The following is a 26,437-nucleotide window of genomic DNA, read 5'->3' as shown; positions in this document are numbered from 1 at the left end:
ATTGTATTCTTTTCATTGGTGGCACAGTGTGCGGCCCCCCCTCCCTTCCTCTATTGTATTCTTTTCATTGGTGGCACAGTGTGCGGCCCCCCCGCCCTCCCTCTATTGCAGCTCCTCCTTTGCTGTCATCAGCGCTGCCTCAGAATCATTTGCTACTCCTCCGGCTCTCCCTCACTCCCCCCTCCTTCTTCTCTAACATCTCGCGCGTGCGCACAGGCCTGTGCCTGATGCGCCCGTGCGGACTTCTCCGTTCGGCTTCATTGCGCGAAGTGCGCATGCGCCGGCACTTCGCTCAACCTCCCGATGACCTGAAGGCTGCCGTCATCGGTAGGTTGAGCGAAGTGCCGGCGCATGCGCACTTTGCTCAATGAAGCCGAACGGAGAAGTCCGCACGGGCGCATCAGGCACAGGCCTGTGCGCACGCGCGGGATGTTAGAGAAGAAGGAGGGGGGAGTGAGGGAGAGCCGGAGGAGTAGCAAATGATTCTGAGGCAGCGCTGATGACAGCAAAGGAGGAGCTGGGCACGAACGGCGGCGGGTGCGGGCGGCATCTGGAAGACATGAGCATCCCCCTGGGCACCTTAGTGAGATGAATGACAAGTTAGATAAAATGTTTTTTTACACTAAATGAGCCTACAGATTTAGCTTATAAGACCACATTAGGAATCACAAGAGCTCCATGCACATAACCATATTTTTGAATGTGGGGGGTCAAAAACTGGTTACAGAATCCCTTTAAGCTAAACGTTGTTTCGGCGCATTGCCGGATCCGACGTTTAGCTTTTTCTGAATGGTTACCATGGCTGCCGGGACGCTAAAGTCCTGGCAGCCATGGTAAAGTGTAGTGGGGAGTGGGGGAGCAGTATACTTACCGTCCGTGCGGCTCCCGGGGTGCTTCAGAGTGACGTCAGGGCGCCCCAAGCGCATGGATCACGTAATCGCATGGCACGTCATCCATGCGCATGGGGCGCTCTGACGTCATTCTGGAGCCCCTCGGGAGCCGCGCGGACTGTAAGTATACTGCTCCCCACTACTACTATGGCAACCAGGACTTTAATAGCGTCCTGGCTGCCATAGTAACACTGAACGCATTTTGAAGACGGATCCGTCTTCAAATGCTTTCAGTTCACTTGCGTTTTTCCGGATCCGGCGTGTAATTCCGGCAAGTGGAGTACACGCCGGATCCGGACAACGCAAGTGTGAAAGAGGCCTAAGCCACTTCCTTTACACCAGTTTTGATAAAGTGTGTCAGCAGGATATCGGCCTGTGTAAATATGGATGTGCTGCTGTCATGACACGACAGTGTGGATTCTTCTGACGATTTCACACGTTTCATACTTAGATAATGAGTACAGTTGTACAGGTCGCAGGCGTTCAGCAGAACATAGAGAAGCACAGTCAGCATTGTGGGGGAGAACATGCAGGATCTGCAATAAACTGCCTGCAGTTATCTTAAGTGACCTTCAGCAGGGAGCCGACCTGTGAAGGAAAAACCCTTCAGATACTGAACTATGCCACGCTGACTTGTGGAAAGAAGCCTGAAATCTTCTCAAAGATACACTGCCAATTCAAATACCAATGTTCAGAATAGCCACAAATGTCTTAGGCCTCATGCACACGACCATGGTGTGTTTTGCGGTCCGCAAATCGCGAATCCGCAAAACACTAATGGTGTCCGTGCGCGCTCCGCAATTTGCAGAACGGCACGGACAGCCGTTAATATAAATGTTATATTTTTTTAGCGGGGCCACGGAACGGAGCAACGGATGCGGACAGCACACTGAGTGCTGTCGGCATCTTTTGCGGCCCCATTGAAGTGAAAGGGTCCGCATGCAAGCCGCCAAAACGGCAGATCGGATGCGGCCCAAAACAACGGCCATGTGCATGAGGCCTTAGGCTGGTTCTGGGCTCTAAAGGCCTTATTACACGGGCAGATTATTGTTAGGATGATCATTAACGAGTGTTGTAAGCGATCATCTGGCAGTGTAATACTGCTAACGATTACCTGATAAACGAGCAATCGCTTGTTCATCGCCTAATCGGCAGACCGCGCTGTGTAATAGGCACTCTGCTGCCGGCAAACCATGAGACAGTATAAGGATGAGTGATTAGCGATCAGTCCCTATACTGAGGAGGAGATCGCTGCATGTAATAGCAGAGGTCTCCGCCCCTAGCGAGCAGGCGATTGATGGGAGGGAACGCTTCCCTCCCGACAATCGTCTGCTCTATCTGCTCGAGCAATAGGACCCTTAGGGTATGTTCACAAATAAAAGATTCCTAGCGGAAATCTCTGAATCTGAAAAATATTTTCCATGCATTTGAATAGGACTGACCGTGTGATTTTTACAAACATCCTTCCAATATATGGAAAGCTCAGACTATCTGGCAGATCAGAAGAAGGCCTCATGCACACTGGAGAGACATGTGCCGGAGGCTGTAAAGACTGATGTGCAGTACCTGCCACTCGCGAGATGCATGCAACCTGTGCGTAGCATTTTATGGAATTATTCTCCCCTAGATGCAGTGCTTTACTTAGTTTATCCAATCTGGATAAGGGTGCATTCATACCATTGTATGCATTTTGTGGTCTGCAAAAAATACGGATGACATCCATGTTGCATCAGTTTTTTTACTGATCCATTGTAACAATGCCTATCCTTGTCTGCAAAACGGGGCTATGGAACAGACATACGGATGCGAACAGCACATGGTGTGCTGTCCGTGTTTTTTTATGGACCCATTGAAATGAATGGGTCTGCATGCTATCCGCAAAAAATGTCGATCGTATGCGGATCAAAAATACGGTTGTGTGAATGCACCCTAATGCTGCAATAATCCAACTCAAAAGGACATGCTGCTTTACATAAGCATTGTTTGGTCTGTCTCATAGGAAGGCTGTTCTGTTACGTTAATAGTATACAGCCCTACCAATACTACGCTTCCATGCTATGGCGTCAATGATCAGAGAGGGACAAACAATGGAGATATAAGTAATAATCATTAGTAAAGATTGGAGATAGGAAGAAATGCACTTACCGCTCTCCCTTAAAAAACTAAAGTCTGATCCCAACAGGTTCACACACAATGATATGTACTAATATGAAATATCCGCTCAGACCTACCTACTGTATGTCTATAACACAGATCCACACCAGGAAGCTCCCTGGATCAGCCAGACTGCAGAATGCTGGGCACCGCTTGTTTTCTTGTCTTGCTGGTCACATGACTTCCCCCTTCCAGCCTTCCTACTGAGAAGAGGATGAGATTTAAGGTGGAACTGGAAATTGCAGGCCAAGACACAATGGGACACATTTACTAAACACTGCCTTCCCCAGCACCAGTGGCACACATGGGAACTCATGTATATGTCATTTTTTATTTAGGTTAGTCTTTTGGGGTACATTATTGTAAATAGAAACTGAGAAAATCTGGTAAGATTGCTTACGCATTTCCAGTGGGTATGGTCTTAATCATAGCATATTTACACCTGATGCATGTACACACGCGGAAAACACTCCAAAATGACCGCTTTTCGACCGGGTGTGGTCTTTATATATACATATTTATATATGGTAAATAAGCGTAAGAGATCTTACCTATGCGCGTACATGCATCAATAGAGTATTTAAGAGTTTTAAATGTGTCTACCGGAGAAGGATTAACTCTGTGCATGTTTCCTTCCTGCTCCGGCAATGTCCTGGCACCGATGTAAAAGAGGGAGTTAACTGGGTTAGCTCCCCACGTTTGTTTGTCTGCAAATTAATGTAAATTTGTCAGACAGCGGTGGCCGGAAAAAGTTGCAAGATTTTTGTGCAAAATTAAAGAAATTGGAAGGGGGAGCCAGGTAAGTACAACCTGTGTGAGGAGCCCGGGCATTAGAGGGGGCATTATAGGGGTTGGATAAGTTTTGTGCAAAAATGTGTGACTTTTGTACACCAGAAAACTGGCGTACAGCATTTGTAAATGTAGCCTATGTCTATGGTGTTCTCCCTGGTTACCTCGCTTCATACCCACTAGTGAACCTAGACTTTCTGCTGCCTGAGTCAAACTCTGGTGATACCTGTCCCCTTCTGCAGTAAAGATATAATATCCTCAATCTGTGTTAGGGCTCATGCACACTGTAGAGGGAAGTGCATATATTGGGTATTCCTTGCGCCAGCGCCCGCAACAGCAGAATGCAGCATCTCTCGCAGCAAGGCCTGGAAATGCTGCATTCTGCCAGCCATTTGTGATGCTTGTAACATGTCCGCCATTTTGTGTTTGTACCGGGGCAGAAGTACGTTGCCACCCAGTACTGGTCCTTGCCCTTTATGCTTTTTATACCTCTTCAAACAATGGAGCATGAAGGCCCCCATTTGCACTAAATTGGAAGTGGTGGAGCGCCCTGGCTCCTGCTCATCGCCCAGGAGAATGTCGTCCTCGGGCTCTTCGCCCCAGCCACAGACAACACCAGGGATTTCCAAAAAGTTTAAAGTCCCCCTCAAAGCCTGCTCTTCTTGCTCCTCCTCCCCCCAGCCACCATCCTCCTCTGACTTCTCTTCAGAATCCTACTGACTTGTCTCAGATGGAGTAGCCCCCCTGGGAATTCATTCAGCAGTGCGACTTCCTCATCTTCCAGCTCCTGCTCCTCGACGGCTTGATCAATGACACGATGCAATGCACGCTCCGGGCGTAAGGTACGATGTCACTGATGGCGCCTTGGCTGCGACTGAACAGTTTTGTGATCTCATCAAATGGCTGCAGAAGTCTGCATGCGTCGAGCATGAGCAGCCACTGGCGCGGTGAAAAGAAACCAAGCTCCCCAGAACCTGTCCTGCTGCAGAGTTCGTACAGGAAGTCGTTAACGGCATGTTCCTGCTGGAGCAGCCTATCAAGCATATACAAGGTGGAGTTCCAGCGTGTTGGGCTGTCACAAATCAGACGTCTGAAGGGCAGGTGGTGTGGCCGCTGAACGTCAGCAAGGCGAGCCATGACCGTGTAAGATCTTCTAAAATGGCCAGCCGCAAGACGTCCTTGTCCCCGGGGTATTTGGCAACGAATCGCTGCACGAGTCCACCAGTTTATTTGGCAGTAGCTGGCGGCTAGAAGTTCCGACAAGCCAGCGTTCAGCCGTTGGGCAAGAGGGTTATCCGGCGTCATCAGCATTTTATGATCAAACATTTGGGCCACGGAAGCCTGCCTTATGCCAGATGAACGCGACAACGGCACGGTGGAAGGTGGAGTTGAGGACAAATGGGAGGAGAAAGAGAAGAGGCAGGACGTGGAGCGCCGGGAGTTTGGCTTTGTGGGTTCCGACAGCGTTGCTCCCACTGGGCTCGGTGATGGGAGGCCAGGTACCTTCTCAGCAGCTGACACATTAAAAAAAAGTTCACACTGCGGAGACATGTGCCGGCGTCCTGGGAGCGCCAGAAGTAACCGTGCATGGTGGATGGTTTGCTCATGATACATTTGCAATTTGCTTTTTGCCTCCTGTGCCCTGCAAGCTCTGCCTGCTTCTCCTCCTTCTCCTCCCTCTCTGCTGCTCTGTCTCTCCTGCTGAACTCCCCTCCTCTTCCTCTCTTGTGGGCACCCACGTGACGTCCATCGACACATCATCATCGTCACCTTTACCACCACTGACATTTGAAATCTTGGAGTAGGCAGCAACAGCGGGGACCTCCCTCCTTGTGCTGATCTGGGTACTGTCGTCAGACCACTGGGTGGCGGCCGTTGCTACCTCCTCTACCTCCATCTGATGTCAAGAATGGCTGTGCATCGATAAGGTCTGGGAATGGATGGGAAAATAATTCCTCTGACTTGAGTGGAGGGGCTATGGTGATGGTGGTGGTGGTGTCTTTGGGGGTGCACACAGCAGAGAGTGAAGAGGGTGCAGATACAGAGGATGAGGAGGGTGCAGAAGCGGAAGGCTGAATGAGCCACTCAACCAACTCTGATGCGTCCTTTGAAGTAATTGCACGCGCTTTCTCCAACTTCCCACTTAGACTCCTGGTGCACCTGCCCGACCCCTACCACCCCTGCGGAACAGCCTGCCTCTTCCTCTGCCTGTCATTTTCAGAATGACCCTTCGCTAAGTCCCTAGAGAAGAGCAGTATTTGTGGAAGCAGGTATATCGCAGGTCTCAATCAATGTTTGGTGGAAACAGGTATATCGAACCCCTTAATCAGTATTTTGTGGAAGCAGGTATATCACAGGCCTCAATCAATATTTTGTGGAAGCAAGTATATCAAACCCCTTAATCAGTATTTTGCGGAAGCAGGTATCTCGCAGGCTTTAATAAATATTTTGTGGAAGCAGTTATATCAATCCCTTTAATCAGTATTTTGTGGAAGCAGGTATATCGCAGGCCTCAATCAATATTTGGTGGAAACAGGTATATCAATCCCCTTAATCAGTATTTTGTGGAAGCAGGTATATTGCAGGCCTCAATCAATATTTGGTGGAAACAGGTATATCGAACCCCTTAATCAGTATTTTGTGGAAGAAGGTATATTGCAGGCCTCAATCAATATTTGGTGGAAACAGGTATATCGAGCCCCTTAATTAGTATTTTGTGGAAGCAGGAATATCACAGGCCTCAATCAATATTTGGTGGAAGCAGGTATATCAAACCCCTTAATCAGTATTTTGTGGAAGCAGGTATATCGCAGCCCTCAATCAGTATTTTATGAAAGCAGGTATATCAAACCCCTTAATCAGTATTTTGTGAAAGCAGGTATATCGTAGGCCTCAATTAATATTTGGTGGAAACAGGTATATCGCACCCTTTAATCAGTATTTTGTGGAAGCAGGTATATCGCAGCCCTCAATCATTATTTTGTGGAAGCAAGTATCTCGCAGGCCTCAATCAATATTTGGTGGAAGCAGGTATATCGCAGGCCTCAATCAATATTTAGTGGAAGCAGGTATATCACACCCCTCAATAATTTTTTGGGGGGCAACAGGTATATCACACTCGTTGCAAATAGTTGTTCCAATAGCGCTTATCCCTCTTTATAGCTGCGGTATCGCAGCAGAACCGCACACAACTGCTGCACAATACAAACCAACTATAATATACTGTTAGAAAGTATATTATATCACACCCCTCAGTATATCACACCTATAGATAGCACACCTACAGGGAGTGCAGAATTATTAGGCAAGTGAGTATTTTGACCACATCATCCTCTTTATGCATGTTGTCTTACTCCAAGCTGTATAGGCTCGAAAGCCTACTACCAATTAAGCATATTAGGTGATGTGCATCTCTGTAATGAGAAGGGGTGTGGTCTAATGACATCAACACCCTATATCAGGTGTGCATAATTATTAGGCAACTTCCTTTCCTTTGGCAAAATGGGTCAAAAGAAGGACTTGACAGGCTCAGAAAAGGCAAAAATAGTGAGATATCTTGCAGAGGGATGCAGCACTCTTAAAATTGCAAAGCTTCTGAAGCGTGATCATCGAACAATCAAGCGTTTCATTCAAAATAGTCAACAGGGTCGCAAGAAGCGTGTGGAAAAACCAAGGCGCAAAATAACTGCCCATGAACTGAGAAAAGTCAAGTGTGCAGCTGCCAAGATGCCACTTGCCACCAGTTTGGCCATATTTCAGAGCTGCAACATCACTGGAGCGCCCAAAAGCAAAAGCACAAGGTGTGCAATACTCAGAGACATGGCCAAGGTAAGAAAGGCTGAAAGACGACCACCACTGAACAAGACACACAAGCTGAAACGTCAAGACTGGGCCAAGAAATATCTCAAGACAGATTTTTCTAAGGTTTTATGGACTGATGAAATGAGAGTGAGTCTTGATGGGCCAGATGGATGGGCCCGTGGCTGGATTGGTAAAGGGCAGAGAGCTCCAGTCCGACTCAGACGCCAGCAAGGTGGAGGTGGAGTACTGGTTTGGGCTGGTATCATCAAAGATGAGCTTGTGGGGCCTTTTCGGGTTGAGGATGGAGTCAAGCTCAACTCCCAGTCCTACTGCCAGTTTCTGGAAGACACCTTCTTCAAGCAGTGGTACAGGAAGAAGTCTGCATCCTTCAAGAAAAACATGATTTTCATGCAGGACAATGCTCCATCACACGCGTCCAAGTACTCCACAGCGTGGCTGGCAAGAAAGGGTATAAAAGCAGAAAATCTAATGACATGGCCTCCTTGTTCACCTGATCTGAACCCCATTGAGAACCTGTGGTCCATCATCAAATGTGAGATTTACAAGGAGGGAAAACAGTACACCTCTCTGAACAGTGTCTGGGAGGCTGTGGTTGCTGCTGCACGCAATGTTGATGGTGAACAGATCAAAACACTGACAGAATCCATGGATGGCAGGCTTTTGAGTGTCCTTGCAAAGAAAGGTGGCTATATTGGTCACTGATTTGTTTTTGTTTTGTTTTTGAATGTCAGAAATGTATATTTGTGAATGTTGAGATGTTATATTGGTTTCACTGGTAAAGATAAATAATTGAAATGGGTATATATTTGTTTTTTGTTAAGTTGCCTAATAATTATGCACAGTAATAGTCACCTGCACACACAGATATCCCCCCTTAAATAGCTAAAACTAAAAACAAACTAAAAACTACTTCCAAAAATATTCAGCTTTGATATTAATGAGTTTTTTGGGTTCATTGAGAACATGGTTGTTGTTCAATAATAAAATTAATCCTCAAAAATACAACTTGCCTAATAATTCTGCACTCCCTGTATACTAGTCCTTAAAAGGACTTTTTTGGCCCTATTAGCTAGCGTTTGGTGTCCCTAACAGTCTGTCCCTGCTCCACAAAGCAACCTCTCCCTACACTGGCAAAACACAGAATGTGAAATGGCTGCCAGATTGGGTTCTGTTATGGGTGGGGGTGTGTCCATGTGCTGAAACGTCTCAATTGGCTGTCCTGTCCCACCTGATGGATGTGTCATGGGTCAAAGTTCAGATGGCACTGTTGTGGGGATCTGTGGATGACACTGTTGTGGGGGGGGGGGGCTCTGTGGGTGACACATATATAGCACCTTATGCTATATATGTGTCATCCACAGATCCCCCCATAACAGTGTCCCTGTGAGTGAATGATCCCCAATACAGGGACTGGGGGCCGGCATCTGGTGTTGTAATGGCAGCGGGGCACGGTGCAGTCACTGTATTCTATTACACCGGGCCCCGCTCACTGTAATACTAATATTTATATGTGAACAACTTGAAATCCTCTGCGATCCTCTCCCTCTGAGCTCTCTGTACTCACAAACTCAGTAGCAGGCCGGGCGGCAGCGCAACTCACTGACGTCACGCGCCTGCTACTCCCACTCTATGAATGAAGCAGGCGGAGCAGGCACGTGACGTCAGTGAGTTGCGCTGCCACCCGGCCTGCTACTGAGTTTGTGAGTACAGCGAGCTCAGAGGGAGAGCATCGCAGAGGATTTCAAGTTGTTCACATATGAATATTAGTATTACAGTGAGCGGGGCCTGGTGTTATGTTATTCTGCGGCGGGCCCCCATCCCGGCCGGGCCCTCGGACCATGTCCGAAGTGCCCGACCGGTCAGTCCGCCCCTGATACTGGGCTATATATGGTGGCTAAAAGCCTCCATCCATGGATCCCTGCAGGTAGCTACAAACACTGCCCAGTTAATCCCATTCTACAAAAGTCATTGGACCTTGCAAATTTTAATTTATCAGAATATTCTAAAGGAAAAAACTGCTTTCTTTCCCATAGAAAAATAAGATAAATAAAAGCTGTTCTGTGCCTGGTTGCCGCGAGTTCCATGGTCAGGTTTTTGGTCAGCTTTCATACAGTATATAAGCCCTATATCCATACAGGATCTGAATAATATTAACCTAGAACGCTTAAGTGATAGCACAACACGTGCAACACACCATCCCCCAGGGCCCCTATCGCGTCCCAGGTGTAGTAGGAATGCAGAATGGTGTAGTGCGGCCTAAATGTCTCTTTATGTCACTGTGATCCTACCTGTATACTGCTGGACCCCAGGCTTTGGCTCCAAAGCACAAAATAAAGGAGTAATAATTGAGGGATAAAGAAAAAATTACTTGAGTCCAGAACTTGTGGTGAAATTCAACGGCAGCTTTACTTGAATAAACGTTCATCCAATTGATTGACAGGCTTTGTCTTGGTTCCAGCAGGCTTTAGAATAAACTAGCAGGCAAACTCTGCTTGCTCTCTTTCTCTGCTGTACTGACAGGCCTGCTTAAATACTTTGCTTTCTTTCTTTCTTTATGCTGCACTAAACTTTGCTTTAGTCTGGTTTCTGTACTTTAGGTCTGTTCTGATATCCTTGGATGAGGTGCCGTCCACTGTTACTCCCCTCCTGACATTCAGTAAATCTTATCTTCAGCCAAAGAACTCTATCTCTCGCTGATTCCTCTTATGGTGGCCGAAGAGCTATTCCAGACATCTTTCTCTATAGCCAGCAGAGCTTAGGGTGCTCTGACTGGCGTAGGCACGCCTGAGCGTGCCCCTGCTCACACTCCTCCTGTCTAGCTTAGAACTCGAACTACCTCTAACTGGAAACTTCTGCCCCACCCTTCCGGCAGGAAGAAGGACTGGCCCACTTCTGCCCAAAGGGTGGAAAATGGAATCCATTCCGTCTAACTATAGCTCTGCCATACACGCTGCCACCTGCTGGTGAACCAGGCATATTACATGTAATAAGCAGTTGCATAACAAGATTAAGAATGCACAGTCTAGATGACCTGGACAAAAATACATAAAATGGCATTTAGGTTAGACCAGTGATGGGCAAACTGCGGCTCTCCAGCTGTTGAAAAACTACAAATCCCATCATGCCCTGCTGTAGGCTGATAGCTGTAGTCAGACTGGGAATACTGGGAGTTGTAGTTTTACAACAGCTGGAGAGCCGCAGTTTGCCCATCCCTGGGTTAGACCATTAAAGATAGTAGCTGGGTGTAGGAGTGGTAACACCACTTTGGGGTGTTACACACGAGAAGCATCTCTGTGGTCCAGGCAGAGGCGGGAAGATGCAAATTATGGAGGAGTGGACAATATAGGCACTCTATGAGTCACTTTCTTGAGTAAACCTTCCCAATCCAGCTGAGGGATGCAATCCTTTCTCGCAAGGTTTGGTTCTACAATGCCCACTGCTTTTAACAGACTTGCAATCTGTCTCTGGGGTATGACTGGGAGCCTTTTAGCCCAGCCAACGCTGTGAAGTCCATAGCCAGAATGTGTCCATTACCTTCACAGACTTGTAACATGCACTCTTTCTCTATATAGCTGCTTAATCATCCAGAATAAAGAAAATCTTCACTCCCTCAGAGGCTGACATCTAACTGGTCTCCTTTGAGTCCCCGGTGGCTGACTGTCCCATACTTTTTCAGCTGCTCTTTTTCTTTACTAGCTACACACACTGGGGGTCACTTACAAAGTGTGGCATGTCAGCTTTAGGCATAAAAAAGTCACAAGAACCAGTTTGCTTTCTATTGCCTGTGCGACAATATTTTGCCACATGGGCGTCTTTACATCGCGGCGGAGGGCCAAGACTTCAAGCTCAGCACATTTACTATCTTTCACACCTGGAAACAGGCGTAAAAGTGGAGTGAAAACTACTCCAAGCGCATGGACTGCCGGCAATGCGCCTAACTAATGATGAGGCCTGAGTCTCCTCATAAATTAAGAGCATTCTCCACCAGCGCAGGAGGGAAACAAAGACTGGCGTAAAACCCAGGTCTTTGTAAATTACCTCCACTGTTCTCCAACTAACTAATTAAATAGGGCCACAGCCCCTCCAGAGGAGTGGGGGCAGCAGCCCCGCCTAGCCTAGCAACTGCATCTAAGGAAAATGTTAATCCAATGTACCTAGCCATCAGGGTAAAACATATAAATGCAATATAAATACATAACCCTACAATTTAACCCCTTTTACAGTGCAGCAATGGTTTTCTGCACATGTAATACTGCCCCGCAATGCTCCAAAACCCATTGGTCTACATTTACAAATTAAATTGTTTATGCCAATTTTTAGCACAACTGTGCACCAAAAAAAGTCATAGGTGGAAAAATGGGTAATAGTAACACTCACAACTTTTTTGTCAGTTGCCAAATTTGAAAAATAATTAGAGTGGGAAGTGGGAATAAGTGGGAAGGATCCCCAACTAGATGCAGTCAGGTTTGCCAACCGTCCAGAAATTCCTGGATAGTCCATAAAAATAGGGCACATAAAAATAGGGCAGGTCGTAGCGATGGTAATTATCATTTTTAAAATTTTATAGCTCACACCTTCAGTATATTTAGCTATAGACATGGATCACTTATAATCTTTATCATTCATTGTGGTTTTCCAATGTGTCTGTAAAATATGTTGAATGTCTGTGATTTTTGGATGAGTCGGCAACATTGGATATAAAGAAGACCTGTCACCTCTCCTGACATGTCTGTTTTAGTAACTACTTGCATTCCTCATGTAATAACAATTCTAGAGCATCTATTCTTATGACTCTATGTTGTACCATTCCTCTATTATTCCTACTAGAAGATTATGACTGAATTGCTATCAGTCTGCAGTAAGGGTACAAATGGGTGTCACAGTCTGACTCTATACAATTAGTGCTGCCATTGTAAGAAGATGCAGGGACACACCGCCAACTGCTAACACCCATCTGCACCCATACTACAGACTGATAGTGTGAGGCCCCAGAGGGGCATTACCACTTCTGCACCTCGCTTCTATCTCTTGTGGTTAATCTAATGTCATTCTGTGTATTTGCAGCCAGCCAGTACCGCAGGGGCAACACGTGAGGTGCACGGTGGACCGATGAGGGGCCAAATAATAACACACAGTTCATCAGTTTACTCACGGTTAGCAGAAAGCCTCCCTGGGCTGGCAGCACAGTGTTGAGGTGGACAGCACGAAATCCTCTGGGGCATGCTCTGTGGTAAGGAAGCATCAGCCAAGATGGTGGTTGAGGTGCCCTTGATGTTAGGGGTGCTTAGGGTGCTTGTTGCGGCTGAGTCCCTTGATGGTTTTTGTTGTGACGCCAGTACCGTTAATGGTGGTACAACCAATAGTGGTAATAATGAGGTAGACAGTGGTCAGATACAACTCACAACTTTTACTGATGTTGGTTCCAGTTGCATTAGGTACATAAAACAAAATGCAGTCTTTGGTTAGCAGTAGAGTTATTCTGTGAGGCTTTCTTGGCTGGATTTAAGCTGTGGATATGGAGTACCTTATTCCAGTTGGTATGCTCAGTCCTATACCTTGTCCTTTCCCTCCAAGCTGAATATTGGGACAGGTAGCTAATCTGTTTCCCAGAGTTATGGTGTGGCGGCCAGAAGCCCTAAAGTCCTCCACCATGTGCAAAGGTGTCTGTGGCCCTAAATAACGGCTATTATCACCGATAAATCTTTCTGGTGCTTGGGTCTGTTCCAGGGAGGCAAACTCTCTCCTACTGGTCAGGGATGCAAGTATATAGTCCGGTCACAGAAGGAAAACACTCTTCTGCGCCTCACACCTTGGTACTACCACATAGCGAAGTTGGCTCCACTCACTAATCTGTGGTGTGAAGTCTTCACTCTGCATTCTCAACTCTGTTGGAACCACTAACTCCCTATCTGTCTAACCTTCACACACTATCTGTCTAAGCTTCACCCACTATCTAGGCCTGACCTAAGTATTTATACGACCTACGTGTTATCTTCATCTAGTGGTGGGATGTATAAATTACACCTAATCTGCCAAGTAACAGGGATTTTGCAGATAGGTTAGTACAAAATTACATAGCAGAGCATAATACAATTCTTAGGGGGAAAAAAAAGGGCTTTTAAGCAGTGCCCACACACATGTAGTGTGACGCTGCATATTTATTACCAGGTCCTGTATAATGTGCACATCTCTTTCTATGTAACGGTTTATGTTTAAGTGTAATATGCCTGGTTCACCAGCAGGTGGCAGCATAAATGGCAGAGCTACAGGTACAGAGAATGGAGCTTTTCTTTCCATTCTAATCCCAGTCTTTGGTGTGGTGGGGGTGTCCCGCTTGCTGCAGGGAGGGAGGAGTCTAGTTTAGAGTTAGTTCGGTTTACCCCCTATCAAGGGAGGGTGTGCAGCAGGTGCATGTCCTTTCTGGACATGTCTTGTCTAGGCCAGTTAGAGCACTTTTAGCTCTGCTGGATGTGAAGGCCACAGCTAGAAGCCTCTGAAGCCAGGAATAAAGTTCCCTGGACCAGTTTAGAGACAGACTACCGAAAGAAGCTGCAGCCTACAGCTGAAGCTAAATTATACAGCTATCCTGTCAGTACAGCAGAGCCAGAGAGTAACAGATGTAGCAGAGAGGAGTTTGCCTGCCACAGTCAATGCCAAAGCCTGCTGGAACCAAGACAAAGCCTTAAACTGTTTAGAGAAACGTTTATGCCAAGTAAAGCTGTTATCAACTTCATCACAAGGTCTGGACTTAATTTATTCCATCATCCCCTTCATCAACAACCCCCCTTTTCATTGCTTCGGAGCCAACGCCTAGGGTCCAGCGTGTCCAGGTAGGAGCATCGTAACACGTGCACCAACATTCAAGGACATTTAGGCCACCCTACACCACTCTGGACTTCAGATGTTTTGTCCGAAGTCGATTCACTCATCCCTATTCGCCACCCCTGAGCTATAGCCATGTATTACTTATAATCTTTATCATTCACTGTGGTTTTCCAATTAGTCCTTGAAAAAATGTTGGCTGCCCGTGATTTTGGGATAAATAGTCCAGAAAAAAGTAAAATTCTGGGTGGCATCCATGTTTGGTCGGTTTTTTACTGACCACTGGCAAAAAATGGACACATGGATCAAACATGGATTCTTCACAGACATCGTCACATGGATGTCAAATGAGCATGGAAATGTGAACGAGGCTTTAGTCAGGGAATGAACAGGATATATGCAGATTTCATAGTGAAATGAACACTTATTCCACAAATACAGGTGTATATACTATACAGTTGCAAGAAAAAGTATGTGAACCCTTTGGAATGATATGGATTTCTGCACAAATTGGTCATCAAATGTGATCTGATCATCTAAGTCACAACAATAGACAATCACAGTCTCCTTAAAGGGAACCTGTCACCTGGATTTTGGGTATAGAGCTGAGTACATGGGTTGCTAGATGGCCGCTAGCACATCCTCAATACCCAGTCCCCATAGCTCTGTGTGCTTTTATTGTGTATAAAAACCAGTTTGATACATATGCAAATTAACTTAAGATGAGTCAGAGCTTGAAAATATGACTCTTCTCTGGTCACACAAGTAAGATATGACTCTTTTATGTTAATTTGCATATGTATCAATTCATTGTTTTTACACAATAAAAGCACACAGAGCTATGGGGACTGGATATTGTGGATGTGCTAGCGGTCATCTAGCAACCCATGTCCTCAACTCTATACCCAAAATCCAAGTGACAGGTTCCCTTTAAACTAATAACACACAAAGAATTACATGTAACCATGTTTTTATTGAACAGATCATGTACACATTCACAGTGCAGGTGGAAAAAGTATGTGAACCCCTAGACTAATGACATTTCCAAGATCTAATTGGAGTGAGGTGTCAGCCAACTGGAGTCTAATCAATGAGATGAGATTGGAGGTGTTGGTTACAGCTGCCCTGCCCTATAAAAAACACACACCAGTTCTGGGTTTGCTTTTCACAAGAAGCATTGCCTGATGTGAATGATGCCTCGCACAAAAGAGCTCTCAGAAGACCTACAATTAAGAATTGTTGACTTGCATAAAGATGGAAAAGGTTATAAAAGTATCTCCAAAAGCCTTGCTGTTCATCAGTCCACGGTAAGACAAATTGTCTATAAATGGAGAAAGTTCAGAACTGTTGCTACTCTCCCTAGGAGTGGCCGTCCTGTAAAGATGACTGCAAGAGCACAGCGCAGACTGCTCAATGAGGTGAAGAAGAATCCTAGAGTGTCAGCTAAAGACTTACAAAAGTCTCTGGCATATGCTAACATCCCTGTTAATGAATCTTCGATACGTAAAACACTAAACAAGAATGGATTTCATGGGAGGATACCACAGAGGAAGCCGCTGCTGTCCAAAAAAACATTGCTGCACGTTTACAGTTTGCACTAGAACACCTGTATATTCCATAGCAGTACTGACAAAATATTCTGTGGACAGATGAAACCAAAGTTGAGTTGTTTGAAAGAAACACACAACACTGTGTGTGGAGAAAAAGAGGCACAGCACACCAACATCAAAACCTCATCCCAACTGTGAAGTATGGTGGTGGGGGCATCATGGTTTGGGGCTGCTTTGCTGCGTCAGGGCCTGGACAGATTGCTATCATCGAAGGAAAAATGAATTCCCAAGTTTATCAAGACATTTTGCAGGAGAACTTAACGCCATCTGTCCACCAGCTGAAGCTGAACAGAAGATGGGTGTTGCAACAGGACAACGACCCAAAGAATAGAAGTAAATCAACAACAGAATGGCTTAAACAGAAGAAAATACACCTTCTGGAGTGGCCCAGTCAGAGCCCTGACCTCAACCCGATTGAGATGCTGTGGCATAACCTCAAGAAAGCGATTCACACCAGACATCCCAAGAATATTGCTGAACTGAAACAGTTCTGTAAAGAGGAATGGTCAAGAATTACTGCTGATAGTTGTGCACGTCTGATCTGCAACTACAGGAAACGTTTGGTTGAAGTTATTGCTGCCAAAGGAGGTTCAACCAGTTATTAAATCCAAGGGTTCACATACTTTCCCCCCCTGCACTGTGAATGTTTACATGGTGTGTTCAATAAAAAACATAGTAACATTTAATTCTTTGTGTGTTATTAGTTTAAGCAGACTGTGATTGTCTATTGTTGTGACTTAGATGAAGATCAGATCACATTTTATGACCAATTTGTGCAGAAATCCATATTATTCCAAATTAACATAAAAGAGTCATATCTTACTTGTGTGACCAGAGAAGAGTCATATTTTCAAGCTCTGACTCATCTTAAGTTAATTTGCATATGTATCAAACTGGTTTTTATACACAATAAAAGCACACAGAGCTATGGGGACTGGGTATTGAGGATGTGCTAGCGGCCATCTAGCAACCCATGTACTCAGCTCTATACCCAAAATCCAGGTGACAGGTTCCCTTTAAGGAGACTGTGATTGTCTATTGTTGTGACTTAGATGATCAGATCACATGTTATGACCAATTTGTGCAGAAATCCATATTATTCCAAAGGGTTCACATACTTTCTTGCAACTGTATATGCATTGTGTTGATTCCCTGAGAGGCACAGCGAATGCAGTATCTATGGAATATGTGTTCCTCCCACTAAACAGCACATATATCCTGTTCATTCCCTGTCTAAAGCCTTAGGGCTCATGCACACAAACGTATTTTCTTTCCGTGTCTGTTCCATTATTATTTTTTGCGGACTGTATGCGGAAACATTCATTTCAATGGGTCCGCAAAAAATATGTTAGTTACTGTGTGCATTCCGTTTCCGTATTTCTATTCCGCAAAAAACACAGAACCTGTCCTATTATTGTCTGCATGACGGACAAGGATAGGACTGTTCTATGAAGGGGCAGCTGTCCCGTTCCGCAAAATACGGAATGCACACGGATGTCATCCGTATTTTAAGCGGATCTGTTTTTTGCGGATCTCAAAATACATACGGTCGTGTGCAAGAGGCACGCCTCATCGTAAATTAGCCGCATCTTCCAGCAGTCTGTGCGCCTGAAGTGAAAACGACTGGAGTAGTTTTTCTCCAGCATGTTCCCAGGTGTAAATGTTAGTGAATTTACCAGCTGTTGGCCCCGCTATGCCCCCACTAATCCCCAGTGGCGAGGACGACGTAATAATTCAGTGCGACAAAATGTTGTCGCATAAGGGACAAACTGGCATTAGTAAATGACCCCCGGTGTGTTCATTGCTTGTGTAAAAAGCACATAGAATTCAGTATACATCTGTATATGTGAAATGTGCGCTCATTCCACTATAAACTTCGCGTACGTCGTTTATTCCATGTCTAGAAAACACAGGACACTGATTATACTTCTCTCTCTAGTTTTATACATTGATAATACTGTTCATTCCTTTTAGTATGTCCCAAACAATACAATGACGTCAATTATATCCTTTCAATAAGCGCAACCTGTAAAAAGCCTGTAACTGTGACAAAGAAACCTAACCAACAAAATGGCGGCACGGGAAGAGACGACACTTTTTATTTCTTTTCCTGCCCACTCTTTAGACCCCGCCCATCCCCTCTAGCCCGCCTCTGGAGTCGCCTCTATGGTTGAAAGGTAGAAACTTGCGGAGCGTTCTAGAAAAGTAGAAGCCCCGCCCAGTAATGGATAAATGCGGCTGAGGGAGGCAGCGCGCTCCGTGGTGCTGAGGGACAGTGGAGGACATTGCGCTGTCAGTAACGCGAGGGAACGGACGTGATCCGGAGAGGAGCAGCAGACGTCCTACGACGGGTGAGTGACGGCCCCTGGTCTTCGGCCGCTCGTCGTGCGGTTATCATATGGGACACAACTTGTGGAGCCGCCTGTAGTACTACAGGTCCCAGGATGCCCCCTTGGCTCTCCACCTGCTGCAGGCGGCCGTGCTCTGGAGCTGTCACCTCAGGACTGGGCTGTATGGCGGGCAGTGCACCCAGAGGAGGGGGACTGTAGGTGCAGGGGGGTCTGGGGGTCACCCCACACTGACACTGCGTATTTGTTTCCCGAAAAGCCGTGCCAAACTGCATTAAAAAACGCACACTAAAATCTGTAGATATCATTTTTTTTTTTTGCCGATTTTCTGTTTAACAACCCCATTGAAGTCTATTGGGAAAACGTGTGTACGTAAGGTTTTCCGGTATTGAGTTCCGTCACAGGGGCTCAATACCGGAGTTTTATCCTAATGCATTCTGAATGGAGAGCAATCCGTTCAGGATGCATCTGTTCAATCTCTTACGGTATTTGGCTGGAGAAAATACCGCCAAAATTCCGGAACACTTGCCGGATCCAGCATTAATTTCCATTGAAATGTATTAATGCCGGATCCGGTACTAAGTGCATGCGCAGGCCTTTAAAAATGTGAAAAAATAAATACCGGATCCGTTTTTTCCAGATGACACTGGAGAGACGGATCCGGCATTTCAATGCATTTATCAGCCGCATCCGGATCCGTAAACAAATGCTATCCGTTTACATACGGATTTCTGGATTCGGCAGTCAGTTCTAGCAATTGACCTGCCAGCCGGAATCCAACAACGCAAGTGTGAACGTTCCCTTATCTGCATTGTTTGCAGGTTTTTTTTATCTTAGAAATACCGTTACTTGCAGGTGCTGGCATCCTGCCTTTTTAAAAAAAAATATGGCTCCTGCGCCCCGCTGTACCCCCCTGCAGTTTTCCCACTCAGTATGCTAATCCTGAGCATTGGTACAAGGAGGAGGGGGCGCCAGGGTTTCTCAATGGGCGTCTCCTTCTCCCTGACGGTGCCGCGATCCAATCACAGCGAAGAGCGCCAGAGCCTGGGAGAAAAAAGCTCACCTTCTCCCTGGCTGTGACGCTCTTCGCTGTGATTGGATCGCTGCACCGTCAGGGAGAAGGAGACGCCCATTGAGAAACCCTGGCGCCCCCTCCTCCCTGTACCGATGCTCAGGATTGGCATACTGAGTGGGAAAACTGCAGGGGGGCACAGCGGGGGGTGTAGGAGCCATATTAATAAAAAAACAAAAAAAAAAACAAAAAAAAAACAGGCAGGGTGGCAGCATCAGCGGTAACGATATTTATGTAGAAGAAAAAAACGGAAATGCTGTAAAACTGTGTGTGAACTGGCCCTGAGTCCAGCATTCAAAAGAGAAATTCTGCACAGATTTTGATGCCGATTTCTCGGTTTCTGCACCGAAATGACTTGTGGATTTTGATGCAGTTTTTCCCTGATATCTCTTTGCATGCCTCCATGTTGTCCAGGAGTTTCACTGACCCATAGACTTCAAAGGACGTGTTTTGTCTGCATCACGGAGCGAAGTAGTGCATGTCTCCAGGACTTTTTTTTCACTGACCCACGGTCACTGTCAATACGGAAATGTGGATGAGCCTAACCCTGTAGATCGGCAGTTTGAAGAGGCTTTGGCGCTCAGGGGGCCAGTGACGTCCGACTGACGTGCACTATGAAGCACAGCCGCACTGTGCTGAGCTGCGAAGAGGCCACAACACTCACTGGAGCACCATCGGTGGTGGTGCCGGGACTACACTGAGGATAGGCCATCCTGGAAAACCCCTTTAATAAATGTGGGGCAAGCCATGCATCTTCATTAGTAAATCTGCCCCAGAGGGTTTTGGAAACTTTTCACGGAACTTTCTAAGCCAAGTTCTATTCACTTTTTTTAAATGGCCTTTACTTGGGCATGTTCTGTCAAGGAGTTTCCCCGATGGAGCCCTGGGCGTCACTGCATGGGTTTAATTAATCTGATTTCAAATCTGTTGGGGGTTATGCTCCTGTGCGATCGTCTAGTATGCCAGGAGACATTCTGTGTAATGGCTTTCATTGTGCTGCTCGCTGGTGTCGGGAAATCCCCGTGAATAGCGCGCTCATTTTGTATGTGTTACCATTCACCGTGCATATAATGCCCGCCAGCCCAAAGACCACAAGCAGCTACCCAACACCACACCAGGGTGCCGCAGACATGCATACAGCGCTATATTGGTATGAACACTAACCTGATTCAGTCCTCGTACGGTCATCCTGCCGATTGGCGGATCTATTCCTCATACAGTGTGGGGTCTCCTAAGTCTCCTTTTTTTTTTTTTTTTTTTTTATTATGAGGCTTTGGCCTCATGCACACGACCCTATGTATTTTGCGGTCCAGCTGGCCGCTGATAGAACAGTACTATCCTTGTTCGTAACGCAGACAATAAGACATGTTCTATTTTTTGGGGATACAGAAAAAGAATGCACAAAGTACCTTCCGTTTTTTTTTTTTTTTTGCGGACCATTGAAATGAATGGTTCCGCAAAGAAAAAGGAACGGACACGGAAAGAAAATACGTTTGTGTGCATGAGGCCTTTGATGCAGGTTTTTCTCAGATCTCATCCTTCTATTGAAAAGGGAGAAAAACCTAACAATTGACATGAGGCAGATTTCAAAATCCGCACATCAGACAGAAGCAAAGTGTACGTGAGGTTCTTTCTAACGTCATACATATAAGGCTACTTTCACACTAGCGTTCGATCGGATCCGTTCAGAACGGATCCGTCTGCAGTATATTGGCAAAAAAATTCTAAGTGTGAAATTAGCCTGAGCGGATCCGTCCAGACTTTTACATTGAAAGTCAATGGGGGACGGATCCGCTTGAAGATTGAGCCATATTGTGGCATCTTCAAACTGATCCGTCCCCATTGACTTACATTGTAAGTCTGGACGGATCCGCACGCCTCCGCACGGCCAGGCGGACACTAAAACGCTGCAAGCTGCATTCGGGTGTCCGCCTGCTGAGCGGAGGCTGAACGCCGCCAGACTGATGCAGTCTGAGCGGATCCGCATCCATTCAGACTGCATCAGGGCTGGACGGAAGCGTTCGGGTCCGCTCCTGAGCATTGTGATATATGGGAGGCAGAATGGAAACTGCCACCGTAAAACCTGCCGCGTGAATGGGCCCTACAGATGATATTGGTGTGGTCCTGTAGGAAAAACGTGGCACCACCAGCCACAACTTTAAGAGCAAAAACAGACCAGTCAGAGTGAGTGACGTCACTACATGTCAGATTGGAGTGGCCTCCAGAGCAGCAGTAATATCTTTAGAAGAATTTGGACCTCTCTGGAGAATATATCCGTATGAGGACTCGGAGAGCGCCCGGAACCAGGTGAGTGTTCACTCGGAATATACTTATCCGGGCAGTACGTATGGCTGCGGCACCCTAGTGTAGTGCGGGGTGCAGTTTGTGGTGGAGAACATTCTATGAGCACTGTGACTGTTTCCATATATTATACAGGGTTTTAGTTGGTGGCTGAGCGGGTGCCATCATTTAGGTAAGTGCGGGGAAGGTGTAGGCTGCTCTGCAAGGAGACGGTCCTATCAGTGACTGACAGCGACCCCTGTATACACAGTCAGAGAGAGAAGGCGGTCAGTCACTGATGGGACCGACTCCTGGACTTCACAGCTCAGAATGTGCAGGAATATCAATGTGTAAATTACATGTTCTACTGAATCTTTTCCCACTATACATCAATCTGCTCAGCTCCTTCTGCTCTATAACCCGCTGCCTGCAGGTCCCCTCTTAGTGTGTTCATTCTCTTCAGCCCTTCTTATAGATTGATAGTTTTTTAATTCTTCTCGCAGGTGAAAGCTGGAATGGCAGTCGTTGACAGAGCGTTTAGTGCTGCGCCGTTTTACAGGATGGAATATCATCAGACTTTGCACCCATTTCTTCAGAGGACCAACGCTTCTGGGATGTAGGTGTCGGACCCCCGCTGATCTGATATTAATGACCTATCCTGAGGATAAGTCATCAATATAAAAAAGCCTGGACAACCCCTTTTAAGGGAGGAAGTGCAGGGATATTTTATTGTAACGTATTGAAGTTTATTTGCACTTTCTAGAAAAAAAGGAGGCTAAATCTCTCATGTCTAGATTTTTGTCTAAATTTTTTGTTCTTTCTCCTAAGACAACCTGGACAATCTAGAAAGCACAGGCTTGAAGAGGAAAACTCTGAGTAAGTAGATCTCTTTACTTTTTTTAATTCAAAAGCAAAATGTTTGGATGCATAAAGCAAGGAAGAGTATGGGGTGGACTTGTCACATTAGTAGAGGCTGACTGTGAGTGAGTGGCTAAGAAGTAGCTTTCTGTGACTGATAGACACTTCTGCACATGTTAATGTGTGCCCAAATACATGTGACGTCTATATAGGTTGTAATGTTCATTGTGTTTTTTCCCACTTAAGCTGCCCTATGAAGAAAAGGAGATTTTCTCCAACTCCAGCTGCGTTTCAAGACTCTCGTGCTCCAGGTGTTTTTGCTGGAGGTCCACGACAGCCATTGTGGACTTCTAGCCATTCACAAGTGAATGAATCTGCTGTTCCCACAGTGGTTGACCAGTCTCCCACCACCATGCCGCCAGTTCCCACAGAGGAGATGGAAGACGTGGTTGTAGAATCTCATTCTGATGCTGTACTCAGAAGAATTAGAGACCTTGAGAGCAGGTAATTATGACTGCATATAAGAGCACACCGGTCACACAATAGCATCCATTTTCCATTACGCCCCATGATGGCACCTGTAAGAGATCCTCCACCTTCTAGACAGGAAACAGGAACTTCCCAGATCTTTAAAAGGATCCTCCTCTCCACTCCTCAGTTTCTTCCTGTTTCCTGTCAATAGGACAGGTGTATGGATCGTTCCCGGATCGATTATGCAGGCTGCAGGACCTCTAGTGGAATTATATACCTAGTGGAGGGTACCTGACTGCGTAAGACTCCACTAGGAGCCGCTGTAAAGCCAGAGTTGTCTCCTTTTGGTGCCATGGGGGGATTCCTGTTGGCTTCCTCATGTCCCTTCCTGCGGCTGGGCAAGGTTCCAGGGGGGATCTGTCCTCTCCCTGCACGTTGAAGCGGCGTGTACTAGCAGGCCCTTTGACGGTCAAAAGAGGATTTAATGTTTCCAAGTCTGAGACCAAGGAAAGCGAGAGTTTCCCATACAGGACTGTGTTTAGGAACTGCTAAAAAGAGGGAACAAGCTTGATACTTTCTTTTACCTGATCTAGGAAAAAACGTATCCGTTTAAGGTTTAGGAAGGAGCAGCCTGGCAAGATGTACCGCAGGTGGATGCCCCTGTGGCGAAAGTCAATAAAAAAAATCGTCCCTCCCGTTTGAGGACTTGAGTTCTCTTTAAGACCCAATGGATAAGAGCTGACACCTATTTTAGAAAAAATTGGGAGGCATCCAATTTTTCCTTTAAACCTAATATTGCTACGACATTCATGGCTAGGTCACTTGAGGTTTGGTTGGGGGAGTTAGAATGGTATATAGCTAGTAAAACCCCGAGAGAACAGCTGCTGGAAACAATCCCTACTATGCTGAAGGCAGTTGATTTTATTTCAGACAATCAGCTGATGTGTTAACTGTCAGCCAGAGCAGCGGCTTGTCCAATTCTGCCAGAAGATCCCTATGGTTAAAGGGGTGGAAAGGGGACATTGCATCAAAATCCAAATTATGTGTCCTTCCTTGTCAGGGTAACTTTCTATTTGGTCCCGCACTGGATATATTGGTCAAAGTCTCTGACAAGAAAAAGGGGTTTCCAGTACCATCTTTTTCCAAACAAAGAAAGCAGTTTCAATTTGGAGAGAAAGAGGAGGCTAGGGACCAAAGAAAAAGCTCGGATTGGAGAAGAAATAAATCAAAAGGTCTGTTGTGTAAGTCCAAACCTCTGTCTTGAAACACATCTCAGCAATGACGCCAGGCCTCAGGTGGGGGGTCGCCTCTCCCAAGCAAATAAGTCCTCACCAAGGAGAGTAAAAATGACAACTTTACGACGGCGTTCCCCAAAACAGGCAGCTTTATTAAGAGAAATAGAAGACCTAAAGGGCAAATCAGTCTTAATCTCAGTGCCGGCAGAAGAAAGAGGGGAAGGATTTTATTCAACACTTTTTCTGGCCCCCCAAACCAAACTGGTCCTATTGGACAATAACAAATCTGAAAGATCCGAGCTCGTGTCTGTCCTATCATAAGTTCCGGATGGAATCGGTAGCATGAACAAACAATTCATCTGTTCCCCAATTGCATTATGGCTTTAATAGATATCAAGGACGCCTATTATCACATACCCATCCATCCCTCTTCCCAGAAGTTTCTCAGGGTTGCAGTGCAGACAAGATTTAGTCCTTCATATACAGTTCAGAGCGCTTCCCTTTGGGGTGTCTCAGGCACTGAGAATCTTCACAAAACTAATGGCGGAGGTGATGGCGCAAATAAGGAGATTGGACATCATAATCATCCAGTACCGAGATTGGACATCATAATCATCCAGTACCTGCATGAGCTCCTTATAGTGTGACAGTCTCCGAATATCCTTTCGAGACAGATTCAGGAGGTGTTAAAGGGACACTGACAGGCCCAATTAGCATATTTAGGTATATACAGGTCCTTCTAAAAAAATTTGCATATTGTGATAGTTCATTATTTTCTGTAATGTACTGATAAACATTAGACTTTCATATATTTTAGATTCATTACACACCAACTGAAGTAGTTCAAGCCTTTTATTGTTTTAATATTGATGATTTTGGCATACAGCTCATGAAAACCCAAATTTCCTATCTAAAAAAATTAGCATATTTCATCCGACCAATAAAAGAAAAGTGTTTTTAATACAAAAAAAGTCAACCTTCAAATAATTATGTTCAGTTATGCACTCGATACTTGGTCGGGAATCCTTTTGCAGTAATGACTGCTTCAATGCGGCGTGGCATGGAGGCAATCAGCCTGTGGCACTGCTGAGGTGTTATGGAGGCCCAGGATGCTTCGATAGCGGCCTTATGCTCATCCAGAGTGTTGGGTCTTGCGTCTCTCAACTTTCTCTTCCCAATATCCCACAGATTCTCTATGGGGTTCAGGTCAGGAGAGTTGGCAGGCCAATTGAGCACAGTAATACCATGGTAAGTAAACCATTTACCAGTGGTTTTGGCACTGTGAGCAGGTGCCAGGTCGTGCTGAAAAATGAAATCTTCATCTCCATAAAGCTTTTCAGCAGATGGAAGCATGAAGTGTTCCAAAATCTCCTGATTAGCTGCATTGACCCTGCCCTTGATAAAACACAGTGGACCAACACCAGCAGCTGACATGGCACCCCAGACCATCACTGACTGTGGGTACTTGACACTGGACTTCAGGCATTTTGGCATTTCCCTCTCCCCAATCTTCCTCCAGACTCTGGCACCTTGATTTCCGAATGACATGCAAAATTTGCTTTCATCCGAAAAAAGTACTTTGGACCACTGAGCAACAGTCCAGTGCTGCTTCTCTGTAGCCCAGGTCAGGCGCTTCTGCCGCTGTTTCTGGTTCAAAAGTGGCTTGACCTGGGGAATGCGGCACCTGTAGCCCATTTCCTGCACACGCCTGTACACGGTGGCTCTGGATGTTTCTACTCCAGACTCAGTCCACTGCTTCCGCAGGTCCCCCATCGGTCTGGAATCGGTCCTTCTCCACAATCTTCCTCAGGGTCCGGTCACCTCTTCTCGTTGTGCAGCGTTTTCTGCCACACTTTTTCCTTCCCACAGACTTCCCACTGAGGTGCCTTGATACAGCACTCTGGGAACAGCATATTTGTTCAGAAATTTCTTTCTGTGTCTTACCCTCTTGCCTGAGGGTGTCAATGATGGCCTTCTGGACAGCAGTCAGGTCGGCAGTCTTACCCATGATTGCGGTTTTGAGTAATGAACCAGGCTGGGAGTTTTTAAAAGCCTCGGGAATCTTTTGCAGGTGTTTAGAGTTAAT

General features: G+C 46.0%; 2 protein-coding genes across 3 annotated transcripts in view; one reads left to right on the top strand and one right to left on the bottom strand.

The window, feature by feature from the left end:
- The window catches only part of TCN2 (transcobalamin 2), a 36,251-nt gene extending 32,640 nt beyond the window's left edge, over nt 1–3,611 (bottom strand). The window contains exons 1-2 of the mRNA XM_044275837.1: nt 3,596–3,611; nt 3,122–3,247 (exon numbers count right to left, since the gene is read on the bottom strand). The gene's annotated coding sequence lies outside the window, so the exon portion shown is untranslated. The remainder of the gene's footprint in view (nt 1–3,121; nt 3,248–3,595) is intronic.
- Nucleotides 3,612–18,280: 14,669 nt separating this feature from the next.
- Nucleotides 18,281–26,437, top strand: part of CCDC117 (coiled-coil domain containing 117) — a 29,014-nt gene continuing 20,857 nt past the window's right edge. Inside the window, exons 1-5 of one of the 2 annotated variants that reach the window (XM_044275836.1) lie at nt 18,281–18,438; nt 19,922–20,093; nt 22,291–22,403; nt 22,616–22,663; nt 22,892–23,149. In XM_044275836.1, coding sequence (XP_044131771.1) covers nt 22,303–22,403; nt 22,616–22,663; nt 22,892–23,149 — 407 coding nt within the window. In that variant the 5' untranslated portion in view covers nt 18,281–18,438; nt 19,922–20,093; nt 22,291–22,302. The remainder of the gene's footprint in view (nt 18,439–19,921; nt 20,094–22,290; nt 22,404–22,615; nt 22,664–22,891; nt 23,150–26,437) is intronic. The other variant, XM_044275835.1, reaches the window with a different exon arrangement.

This window comes from Bufo gargarizans, chromosome 1 (genome assembly GCF_014858855.1).
Source record: "Bufo gargarizans isolate SCDJY-AF-19 chromosome 1, ASM1485885v1, whole genome shotgun sequence".
Taxonomy (NCBI): domain Eukaryota; kingdom Metazoa; phylum Chordata; class Amphibia; order Anura; family Bufonidae; genus Bufo; species Bufo gargarizans.
Note: the sequence above shows the minus strand (reverse complement) of the source record. Positions and strands in the feature narration are given on the sequence as shown.